Source organism: Salminus brasiliensis, chromosome 23, assembly GCF_030463535.1.
Source record: "Salminus brasiliensis chromosome 23, fSalBra1.hap2, whole genome shotgun sequence".
NCBI classification, from domain to species: domain Eukaryota; kingdom Metazoa; phylum Chordata; class Actinopteri; order Characiformes; family Bryconidae; genus Salminus; species Salminus brasiliensis.
In genome coordinates, this window is record NC_132900.1 from 10589725 (window position 1) to 10602275 (window position 12551).

The 12551-nt window shown below is 46.9% G+C and overlaps 1 protein-coding gene across 3 annotated transcripts in view; it reads right to left on the reverse strand.

Annotated features, from left to right (window-relative positions):
* The window catches only part of ephb1 (EPH receptor B1), a 305121-nt gene that overhangs the window by 208677 nt on the left and 83893 nt on the right, over positions 1 to 12551 (reverse strand). For all 3 annotated transcript variants that reach the window (XM_072669348.1, XM_072669347.1, XM_072669346.1), the window contains exon 2: positions 3079 to 3143. In XM_072669348.1, coding sequence (XP_072525449.1) covers positions 3079 to 3143 — 65 coding nt within the window. The remainder of the gene's footprint in view (positions 1 to 3078; positions 3144 to 12551) is intronic.

Below are 12551 nucleotides of genomic sequence, written 5' to 3' on the forward strand. Positions count from 1 at the left end.
ATATCGTGGCTAATACGTACGCCGCTGTCCGCTCGTGACTCCACGCTTGTGTTCGCTCTTCTGTGACTAACGCAGCGTCTCCGCGGCACCATTAGCTTCCCACAGCTCGGCACAGGAGCAGAAGGCTGGGTTCTGAGGAAGCGGGCGGGGGTGTGGGGGTGGGTAGGCGGAGGGGGAAGGGGAGTGGTTGTTAGGTATTTCGCTCCATTTGAGCTTGCCTTTAATTGGCGGTGCTATGTCACGCGAGGGACTCGGAGCGTTCCTGGCTTGTCACTTCGCCTCAACTTCTCCTTCCGGTGGCCCACAATGCAACAGGAGCGACCCCTTTGGATATTTACGCCAGTGAAATGTGAAAGTGTTAAAACAAACTCTCCCAGAGGAGCGTGTGTTCATGTGAGTGTGTGTGCTCTCGCAACACAGTAACCCAAAAACCTGTCGCGAGAAGGGTGTGACGGAGAGCACTCTATGAAACCTTCTCGAAATGGGTTATCAGCGAGAATTACACTATATGGACAAAAGTTTTGGGACAGTTGCTTATTCTTAATTGTTTCTTCTGGAATAAAGAATTCGTCCTGCCTCCCTGTCCAGGAAAGGCTTTTTACTAGATTTTGGACCACTGGCCTGGCATTAAGCCTAGTGCCAAAAGGGTTAATGTTTATCTGCTCCAGATAGTCTTATTCTTTTGGCAATACTTCTCTAAAGGCAAGCTGTGTGTGTGTGTGTGTGTGCGCCATGTTGGCTTCACATATGGATGCCCAACAGAGTCAGGGATGGGATCAGGAGGGGTTAAGGATGGGTCCCATCTGGGTTGTACACTGCACACGGGGCCTAGATGAGACCCATGTGATATTACAGCAGGTGGTAATGAGGGATCCCATTTGGACACATTTATAACACATTTATAAACCTGCTTCGAGCCCATGCCCACCTGGAACCCACCTAGCCCACATTCCACTCATGTGAGACCCACATAAGCATGGTGTATGGGTCATTAGAATGGGTGTCCACAAACATATGGATAAGTAGCATATGTGTGTGTGTGTATGTATGTGTAACTAACAGGTTGACTAAGAGTGCAACCCAGCTAATAATGAAGCCAATGCGTGTGTGTGCATGAAGAGCGTGAAGAGTGTGAAGAGGAAGATCACTTCTGCCTGTCCTGTTCAGTAACCCTCAGTGGTTCAGAGAGCACTCAAGTGTGTATGTGTCTGTTCTGCCTGGAGCTTCAGCTGCTGTTAACATCATACAGCTGCTTCTGCTCTTACACTAAGAGAGAGAAGAGCCCACAGACCACAGACACCTGCTCATCAACATTTCCTCAGACATCAAGGGGATTAATAGGGAAGTAACAGCCTCTACTGGTGGCCAGACCGTGCTAGCGCCACGGTAGCAATGCTGGACAGGGCCTGGTAGTTGGGTCATGGTATATCCGCTTTAGTGTTGCTGGATGAGACCGGTAGCCGGGCTGTGCTAATGCCGCAGGAGCAATGCTGGACAGGGCCTGGTGGCCGGGCCGTGGTAACAGCTCTTTAGCGCCGCTGGATGAGCCCAGAAGCTTGGCTGCACTGGACGAGTCCGGAAGGGGGCTGTGTTTATTAGATAGAGACTTCACAATATTTTGGATCTTGTGGCACAAAGGTGACGCTAATATGGAGCTAATTAGCAGATTCTGTGGCCCCATGTCCAGCCCGGTTTGTAAGCATTCAGTGCCGAACCTTGTCCATGTGGAAAAGCCACTGGAATGGTTACCCTCCGTGCTCAGAACCTTTCTGCCCTGCAGTGGAAAAGAGACCATACAGTGACAAAGAGAGAGCGAGCATGCAGTCAGAAAGAGAGAGAGAGAGAGAGAGAGAGAGAGAGAGAGAGAGAGAGAGAGAGAGAGAGCATGCAGTCAGAAAGAGAGAGAGGAGCAAGGTAAAACGAGCCAGAGAGAAAAAGCGAGAGGACCTAATTAGAGAGCTAGAAATTCAGAGAGAGAGAAAGAGAGAGAGAGAGAGAGATAGAAACAGAAAGACTGAGTGTGGGTGGAAAAAAGTGTGTATCACCTTGCTGTGTCCCGACGCGCTCGTATTGGATCTAAATGCTAATCTCCGTGTATCCCTCCGCCCTGATTACTCTAAATGTGCGCTGTGACAGGGCTGTGCGTGTGATATTGGAGCAGCACTGCTCTCTCTCTCTCTCTCTCTCTCTCTCTCTCTGTGTGTGTGTCTTTAGCAGGGCTTTGGTGGAGCTCTGTGCGGCGTAAGTGCCTTCATTATGTCATTAAGTCACTGTGAGTGCGGCCTGGATGGAGAATAATGGCTGCGATGATGAAACAGACAGGGAGATTCACTCTGTGACTTTCTGATGAGGATGAGAGAGAGAGACACACACAAAAAGAGAGAGCGCAAAAGAGAGAGAGACAGAGAGAGAGATACAGAGACACACTCACGCAAATGCTAATACCGCTCCGTTTGAATCCAGACGCAATAACAACACCTGGAGAGCATAATCATTTTACTGTGTGATTTAAAGCTAATCTGAAACGATTTAATGACTCATTCTCTCTTACACTCGCGTGTGCTCTCTCTCTCTCTCTCTCTCTCTCTCTCTCAAAGTCTCTCGCGCAAATGCAGCATTGTGAGAGGTAATAGGCTAGGATTTGGCTTCTTGGTGGGCTTTTTTGCTCCACAAAGGATGGAAAATAAACAAGATTCCGGGCGCTGTAAATAAATAAAGAGCTATGACTAGGAGAAGGAACTTTTTTTCCAGAGCCTTATTAAGGATAAATACTGCCTTGGACCAAATCACAGTGTGGTTGCGTTTTTGCTTGTTGAGAAAGTCAGTGCGCTCGCATCAGTTTCAGATTTGTGAAACGGGTTCTCTGTAACGTTCCCTCTGTGTCATACAATTACACAATGCTCCTCTATTCAAGCGAAAGCTACTTTCAGCACAAAACGCTCAAAGAAACCAATAAAGTATCTCCATCGCTTCAGCACCACATCATTATGGAGATACACTGTCCCAACAATCGTCTTCTGGGCTCATTCAGTCTGCAAAATGTAAGAGACGTAAACACAGACACACACAGGAGCTCACCCCTGATGCAGGGTACGCTGTCCATCCCAGCTCAGCCGTGGCAGTCCGAGTATCCATCATCGTTTCTAAAAAAAGAGAGACAGAGAGACATTAAGACATTGAGAGAGAGAGAGAGAGAGAGAGAGAGAGAGAGAGCGCATTACAGCTATATGGACAAAAGTATTGGGACACTGGCTCTTTTATTGTTTCTTCCGAAATCAAGGGTAGCCACAAGAGCGTTAGTGAGCTCGGGATGTTGGATGATCCGCATCCCACCTCATCCCCATATCCCCAACTCATCCCAAAAGTATTGGCTGAAGTATTGTTTATCTGCTCCAGATAGTCATATTCTAATGACAGTACTTCTCTACAGGGACTAGACAAGCTGTGTATGTGTGTGTGTGTGTGTGTGTGCAGTTGCATGTCTGTGTCAGCAATGGGTGCAGCTTAAAGTAGCTGAATGCATTCATTTATTTGAAGTGATGTCCACAAACATTTGACCATATAATGTCCAAACACTTGACGCCAGCCAACCCCGTCTTTTCAAACTGCTGCTAGAGCAACATCACACTTGGGGGAGAACACTAACTGCTAAGCAGGTAGTTTATCTAACAGACGCCTGCACTGCGAAGGGGGAGAGGGAGGGCCATCCTATCTCTTGGGCTGTCGCACCACCAGGGACCTACCTCTCAATCTTTTGACAACAGGGTCAATTTCTAGATAGATGCACCACTAGGGGGCCTCATTTTAAATATTACTGTACACTAATGCACAATATAATTTGTAAGGAATTCGAATGACCAAGGAATGTGTGTAAATTCCTCAATTTACTTCATAAAGTATTGATTAAAACATCGAAGCCTGGATGTTTGTGCTAGTGAGTGTTATTATATGCGTTTAATATTCTAATAACTGCAGCAAATCAAATTTTGGCAGTGATCCGATCACCGTGTTTACATGCACTTGGGTAATCAGATAATGGGAAAGCTCTGGGTCAGGCAATAATCAGACTTCTACGTTGCATGCGAAGTACGCTTCAAACTTCCTGCCGTGGGTTTTTGTAAACACAGACTCACTTGACCAGCAAATATGGATCTGGGACAGCTCTACACTCTATCCGGTTACCTTTGCGCGTCTGATCAGACTGAGAAAACCGAAGGAAATCCAGTTCTCTTTATCGGATTTCTTAATCAAATTTCTAGGCCTTAATATAAGAAATGGGTGTATGCTTTTCACAGGCCGCCTAGATGACTGCAGAAATCTGATGCGGATCGGATTATTCAGTACATGTAGATGCACTCACTGTTACTCAGTGTCTACAGGACACCTCGCCAACAGCAGCAACATTGGTACTCAGACTACTGGTACTCAGGGACCTCCACGTTCAGGCCTGTAAACTCTGGGTTTATTACTTTTTAGGCTTGTAAAAACAGAGCACACTGTACTCCTGATCAGGCCTGTAACCTCTCGGGTAAAAGTAATCCGGCTCAAACAGGGCTTAAGACGCCTCTCGGACCGGAGTAATACGGTGGACTGGCGCGTCCTTGGCATGGCCTGAGACTTTGAGAGGACAAGTGAAACCCTCACAAAGCGGCTCAGCATCCTCTAAGTGGCCAGCTACTCTCTGAGCTTATCACAGGAGATATCTTTCACTGGAGGAGAGAGGACTCTTCACAGATAGCCCACACCACTCACAGATAAGACTGTTTAGAGAGGGAGAGCGCGAGAGAGCGCGAGAGAGTGTGAGTGAGAGAGAGAGAGAAACAAAAGCCAGGTAGCACAAGTCCCACTAGACACGGGGACAAACAGTCTTTTATAGTGAAAGGGTAAGAACATTCAGCATCCTGCTTGTTCAAAAGCATCTGTTATCCAGAACAACCTCGATTTTCTGTTTGAGACTGCATCTCCCGAACAGCGGCAGTGGAATTTCAGCGAGCAGGACAATGTTCCAAATGCACATCTGCCCTTTCCAAGACCAGAGGAACTTTGCCATTCCAATGTTAAGTAAACGATGGAGGGAAGTGGTTAAAACTGCTGTATTATAATATATAGATGTGGGAATAACCACCATTGGCTCAGACAACACTAGCAAGACACCGTGGATTAGGTGACACAGTGCTGCGTCGGCTGCTCCGTACCACCGTACCAATTCACCCCATTCACCCGTTACCCTATTATCAAGCCCTTTTGGACATAAGTCAAATCGTGCCCTTTGCCCTGCAACAGCTGACTGGTGTGCTCGCTCATTTATGCGTGAAGCAAACCCTGTCTCGTGGCATCTGTGACGTCTCCAGGCCGAGTTCATTCCAAACCAGGGGTGTTCATGACCTTTTGATATGACTGTGACAGTGGCCGAAGGATCGGCAGATAGGTAGCCTCTCAGAAACTGCCAACTTCACGGGATGTTCTAGAGCAAGAATGGACTTCTCGCAACGGCATAACAGTGGTGCCCCATGGGCCACTGATGCCAGAGGGGAACGATGAGTACCTGACCAATGCAATGCAGCATAAATAAAGATCCAGGACAAGGCAGAATAAGACTATGTATAAGGTATAAGAATCAGCCATGAAAATGTATGAGCAGTGAAAAAAGTAACCAACCCCCTGTAGCAGGGTCTGGTAGGATGGTTGATGGGTGAAAATTTCAGTGTGTTCTGGTGCACTCTAAAACTAAAAGGACCTAGCTGTGGAAGTATTAGACTCATTGGATTGAACTATTTTGGCTGAGGTTTGCAGGGCACATCCTTTTGAGACCCAATATTTACTCCAAAGGGAGGCCAATCTACAAACTCCTTAAAGGTGCAAGTGCTTGGACCCCAGTGATTACCATTTTCAATGCAAGCAGACGGTTGCTAAGCTCTAAATATTTCCTAGATAAACTGCAGGTGCAAACTAAATGGAAGTTTAGTGTGGGCCAATCAGTCTTGTTAAGCTTGGCTGCTAACAATGCTAATTTCTATACATTTACCTTTTTGCATTCACTGTTTAGATGCTATTTGGTAAGGTTACCTTAGTCCTGATTGGCCCACACAGAACGTAGACCATGCAGACCACAGCAAACTTACATTTTCTTCTGCACGTCTCACGTAATAAAGTTCAAGATGTGGTACAGGGATCGTTTACAGTACCGATAAAGGCTGTGGGTGATGTCAGCCTCCAGACTGCTCGAGATTCAATGATTAACCACTGGAGAAGATGCAAGGCAGATCGGATATCCAACTTCATTCTTCTTTCATGTGTGGTGAGCTCAATCAATCAGACACACTACAGACGTGCCGGCAGAAACCATGACAACTGGCTCCAAGAAAAAGAACAACAGCTGCCTCTACTGGAAGATGACCAATGTACTCCTTTTACTGGAGTACATTTAGAGACTGTAGCCCATCCATCTTCTAGACCTTTATCAGTGGTCGCTATCTGGTGTGTGTAAAAAAAACCCTACACTCATACCTGCACCACACCCACACACACACACACACACACACACACACACACACACCGCAATGTCACTATCCCTGCACTGGTAAGAAAAGTAATACCACCCAAATAATACCAGCTCAACAGTGACCCGTTCTTGATAGACTGACCTATCAAGAACGGGGTAGTGAAGGAACAGATGGCCCACAGTGTGTAATTCCAGACTTCCACAGTGGATCTATAAGGTAGGTGGAGCTGTGAAAGTGGATGGTGATGAAGGAAGAACATCTTCTCAACAGCTTTGACGGAAATAAGCTGTAATTAATGAAATGGTGCCCTACCCCTTTTGTTGGTTCAGCGCTGCTAATCTATTGGGATGCTCTGGAGCAGCTGCACATGTGCTCAGGGTCACCATTCCCAGCTAAGATCACAAGGCTAAGCAGGAGCGTTGGGTTGTGGAGCAGTAGAACCGCGTTCCCTGGAGTAATGAGCTCCTTGGGATGAGTTGGAGTGGGGTTTGTGATCCAGAACTAATCATCTGACATCAGTACTTGACCTTACCAATGCCCCTGTGTTCAAGCTGAATTCAATCAAATTCTCACATGTTGAATCATCTAGTGGTTTAAATGGTTCTTCACAAGATGCAATAGAACCCAGAATTGAATCCAGTCCTGATTTTTTATGTTCTAGTTGGACGTTAAGGAAACAGTTAGTGCTATTGACTGGCCACATACACTGATCAGCCATAACATTAGTACCGTCTGCCTAATACTGAGCAGGTCCCCATTTGTGCCACCAGAGCAGATGGAACCAAGATGTAAGCAGTAGATCCTTCCAGGCCTGTAGGTTGTGAGGTGGGCCTCCACAAATCGCATCAGTGAGCCTTAGGTGCCCATGCCCCTGTAACCGGTTTACTGGTTCAATGCTTTTTTGGGTCCAGTGTTCTTCACAGTCGTGCATCCCTATTACTAACATGGTTCTTCTAGGGTATCCCTCAAGGAACCATCTGAAGCACCTTTACTTTTCCTATATATTTAAGAGTGGGGGACTGCTTAACGACTGAACGAACAAGCTGTGGCTGCAGCAAAGAATGGACAAATACCCCATTCATGAGCTTAGCCCTAAACATAGTCCTAACCTTAGAGGTGGAAGTGGAATCATGTAGGTTAGCCCTGATTTGTGCTTTAAAAAAAACACACTGCGCTAAATCTCGTCCATCTCACAGCAGAAGCATAGACATTCAGACGGGCGGTCCCCTCCCCGCGGTGTTTTTCACACAGTGACAGACCGTCACGCTCAGAAGCCTACCGACATCTCTACACACCCGGACGCTGCACAGCATGGGTGTGTGGTTTTCAGCGTTTTCATCGCCTTCCTACTAGCACTCTGTGTTTCTCATCTTGCTGTTCGCATTGCGTTAAGCGGTGGAGGGTCCGGCGATCAGTCTCAAAGGACAGACAGAAAAACACAGTCATGCTCTGCAGACATTCTCCGCACACATTTTCTAGCCCATGGACCAAAAACACCTGTGGAAGTTCAGATATGAAGCAAGAGCGGAGCTTGATTTTCTGCTTCTCACCAACCAAGCATTCCCAAGCACGTTCAATGATGTTGAGGTCTGGAATCTGGGGCGTTCTGAGAACACATTTGACTCTTGATTAGCTCCACATCCTTTCAGACCCACAGTGTTTAGTGGTCTTCTCACAGCTGAAGGACAGACAGAACCACCTGTGAGAAGCTTAGATATAAAGCGGGGAGTGGAGCCTGATTTTTTTTGTCCTCCAGCTCTCAAAACTAGTGTTGGGAAGTCCTGTTTTTTTTTTCTTTCTTATGCAAGTGGATTATCTAACATCTAATCCCCTCTGGAACATCTCCTAAAAAAGCGAAGAGCTTGTTCTGCTGTAAATCAGTTGAAATGAAGGGTGGTCTCAGGCGTTTGCCCAATACCATATGCAGACGACTGCAGAGACTGACACGGCAGAGAGGGGAGAAGTGGAGAAAACAGGAGCAGAGAGAAAACGGAAGAATTAAGGAGGAGAAACGTGCCGATTAATCTCTTTCACACATTCTCTTTTTCTCCGCTGCGAACGATAACGGGGGGAGTAAAGCAGGCAGATACCGAGGCAGCCTGTGCCGAAGCATAATGATGGATTAAGAAGCCGCTGTACGGCCCTGTAACTAAATGACACTTCATGTCTGGCCCTCGATCTCTCACGGCTGTCTGATGGAGCAAACACAAATTCTGATCTACAGCGCAAATCATAAAGCAACCAACACGGCTGACATCAGTAGGCCTCGATGTATCTCTGCATGTTTCACTGCCTGTCACACGTTAAGCAGTGTGTCGCGCCACTGCGTGATTTAGAGAAATCTACTGCCTCCTCACTCCGGCAGCAGCAGCAGCAGCAGCACGACTGACAGTTTATTTATTTACTAACACGTCACCTTGTTGTAGCAACATCTTTGACGGTTATCCGGCTCTGCTCATCTCCAGACCTTGAAGGAGACGTCTGTGCAAGCCCTTAATCGGCGGTCAGTTTTAAAAAAAAAATGACAAGGGGTGAGCTACAGGTTGAGCATTGTAGGTACACAGTGAACCCACAAGGTACTGGGTGGGTGTTTCTTTTATAGTGGCCAGTGAATGGAAAGGCAAGATAAGTGTTTCCAATAAAGCGGCCACTGAGTAGGCGTATAGTAGTTGTAGGTCAGGAGTAGATGTTTCCAATAAAGCGGCCACTGAGTAGGCGTATAGTAGGTGTAGGTCAGGAGTAGATGTTTCCAATAAAGCGGCCACTGAGTAGGCATATAGTAGGTGTAGGTAGGGAGTAGATGTTTCCAATAAATTGGACAGTGAGTGGAAGTATATGGCAGGTACGTCCAACAAAGTGGCCACTGAGTGGACATACAAGGTAGGTGTTTCCAATAAATTGGACAGTAAGTGGCAGTACGTGGCAGGTGCTTTCAGTAAAGTGGCCAGTGAGTTAAAGTACAGGATAGGTGTTTCCAATAAAGTGGCCACTAAGTAGAAGTACAAGACAGGTGTTTCCAGTAAAGTGGCCAGTAAGCAGAAGTGCGTGGCAGGTGTTTCCAATAAAATGGCCACCGAGAGGAAGCACAGGATGGGTGTTTCCAATAAAGTGGCCAGTGAGTGGATGTACCACCTAGGTGTTTCCAATAAAGGTGCCAGAAAGTGGAAGTACAAGGTTGGTGTTGCCAATAAAGCGGCCAGTGAGTAAAGTACATGGCAGGTGTTTCCAATAAAATGGCCATTTTCATAAAATTGAAAGAAAGCACAAAGTTTGCAATAAACTGGCCAGGGGTTTTCAGTGTAGGACATTCAAATAGTGTGGGAGTACAAGCTAGGTTGTCCGATGTTTCCAATAAAGTGGCCAGACAGCCGAAGCACAAAGTAGGTTTTCAGAGTAAAGTGGTCAGTCAGTGGAAAGACAGGGCAAGTGTTTCCAATAACGTGGCCAATAATTTGAAGTGCTAAGTAGGTGTTTTCAATAATGTGGCCAGTGAGTGGAAGAACAAAGCACATCTATTAAAACAATGGAGTATTGGAGAGTGAGTGAGTGCAGATTTAAGGAAGCCACTGCTGCGGATACTGAATGACTGACTGGTCACTGGAGAAGATGAAAGCAGGGCTGGACATCTAATCAATCAATACAGAGTCTGACGGGAATTCACCAACAGCCAATTAGAGAAGACTTTTACTTCCAAAGGCAAAAGAGTTCACAAATGCACAACCATCAAATACCCTGACTACGAAAACACACACACACACACACACACACACACACACACACGAAATGTCACCAGAGCGCACTCAAATTCTGTGTGCTCATGTGTTATTTAATACTGCTATCCTGGGACATACACACACACACACACACACACACACACACACACACAGAGACACACACACACACTATACCGTAAATCACACACACCAGACATGTGTGCTCACAGTGCAGTCAACTTCTGTGTATGTGTGGGTTTGGGCACATGTTATTTAACCCTGGTAGCCACATGCACTCAGGACACACACACACACACACACACACACACACACACATAACAAACATGTAATTGAATTTCCTTTAGAACAGTCTGTACACTGCCTGCTGTCACAGGGACGGCCTGTGGTACAACCTCTCCGCATCAGACCTCTCAAGGGAAAAGCCCTGCTCCGGGGAAATCACTCAGGATTTCAGCAAATGAAGTGTGTGTGTGTGCGCATGTATGGAGGCCCCATTTCATTATTCCATTTAACATGACCCTCTCCAAGTACCCTGCTGCTCAGAACAGCACCTGCATGACCCCAGTGGCCTCTTTCAGAAGGGGCGGAGCTTTTGAGTGACGGTGGAAATGAACTGTGAGAGGTATGCAGCCCACGCAACATGCATTTCCAGGAGGACCTTTGAGGCTATGTGTAATCTAAGTCACCCCAGATGACTAGTCCCTTTTGAGAAGTACTGCCAACAGAATAGGCCTATCTGGAGCAGATCAACATGAACCCATGGGAACCATGCCTAATACCAGGTGTGGGCTAGAGGGATATAAAGACCCCCAGCATTGAGCTGTGGAGTAGTGGAACTGTGTTCTCCGGAATGATGCTTGGTGCCTCACCAGGGATGGGGAGTTGGGGATGAAGTAGGGTGGACTACACTAACGCTCTTGTCACTAAATGCAATCAAATCATCACAGCCTTGCTCCAAAACCTAGTAGAAAGCCTTCCCAGGACAGTGGAGACACTGGATGCACTCATTTTTTAATACCCATGACTTCAGGAAGGAACAATGAATAAGCAGGTGTCCCAATACTTCTGTCCAGTGTATCTCAAGCCTCTTAAGCCTTCAACCCACCTACTTCTAGAGCTCACTTTGGTTAGGTGAGCACTGGGAAAGCCTGTAGATGGCAATGAGACCCCCTCTGTCACCTAACGCGAGGTGAGGAGTGCAAGTAGACAAGGGCACACTAACTAGACTAATGACGCGGGACCACAGTCCAGAAACCAGACTCCTCATTTACACACCACACAGGCCTCGCATTCTCATTGCCCCCCCATTCTCGCATCTGCATCCCCTCTCCCCGCCTCTCTGTCCCTCCTCGTTTTTTTTTCTCTCTTTTCACACTAGGTCACATCCCTCCTCCTCCCCCCCTCGCTTCCTCCTTTAACCCCCCCCCCCATATCTCTCCCTTCACCTCACTCCATGTTACGACCATCAGTCTGCAGTCTGGCCTCATTACACTCATTCACTCCCTTCTTTTAAACAAGCAATAAAATACAGAAAGGTGGTTGTGGACGCAGCCTATTTTGCAGCTGATCCGAGATCAGTTCTGCTAGCGGGACGTGGACAGTTGATGCAGTAGACCTGTCCAGAGAAGCCAGTGGCCATATCGCATACTGTATATTATAGAGCTGAAGCAATAAAGTGGCCAGTCAGTGGCTGTATGAAGTAGGTGCTTCCAATAAGTGGTCAGAGAGCAGATGCCCCAGATAGGTGTTTCCAATAAAGTGGCCAGTGAGTAGATGCACCAGATAGGTGTTTCCAATAAAGTGGCCAGTGAGCGGATGCCCCAGATAGGTGTTTCCAATAAAGTGGCCAGTGAGCAGATGCCCCAGATAGGTGTTTCCAATAAAGTGGCCAGTGAGTAGATGCACCAGATAGGTGTTTCCAATAAAGTGGCCAGTGAGTGAAAGTATATGATAGGAATTTCCAATAAAGTGGCCAGTGAGCGGATGCCCCAGATAGGTGTTTCCAATAAAGTGGCCAGTGAGCGGATGCCCCAGATAGGTGTTTACAATACATTGGCCATTGAGCAGAAGCACATGGCAGGTGTTTACAATAAAATGGCCACCGACAGAATGGCTGGTTGTGGACGCAGCCCATTTTGCAGCTGATCTGAGACCAGTCCTGACAGCGGGATATGGATAGTCGATGCTAGAAAAGCCAGTGGTAGTAGATCTTAGACTTAGCTGAAGCCATAAGGGAAGTCAATATGGCTAAAATTTAGAATCCTGACCATCATTTTCACGATATGCAAAAAAAAAAAAATCAGAGGTTAATTGG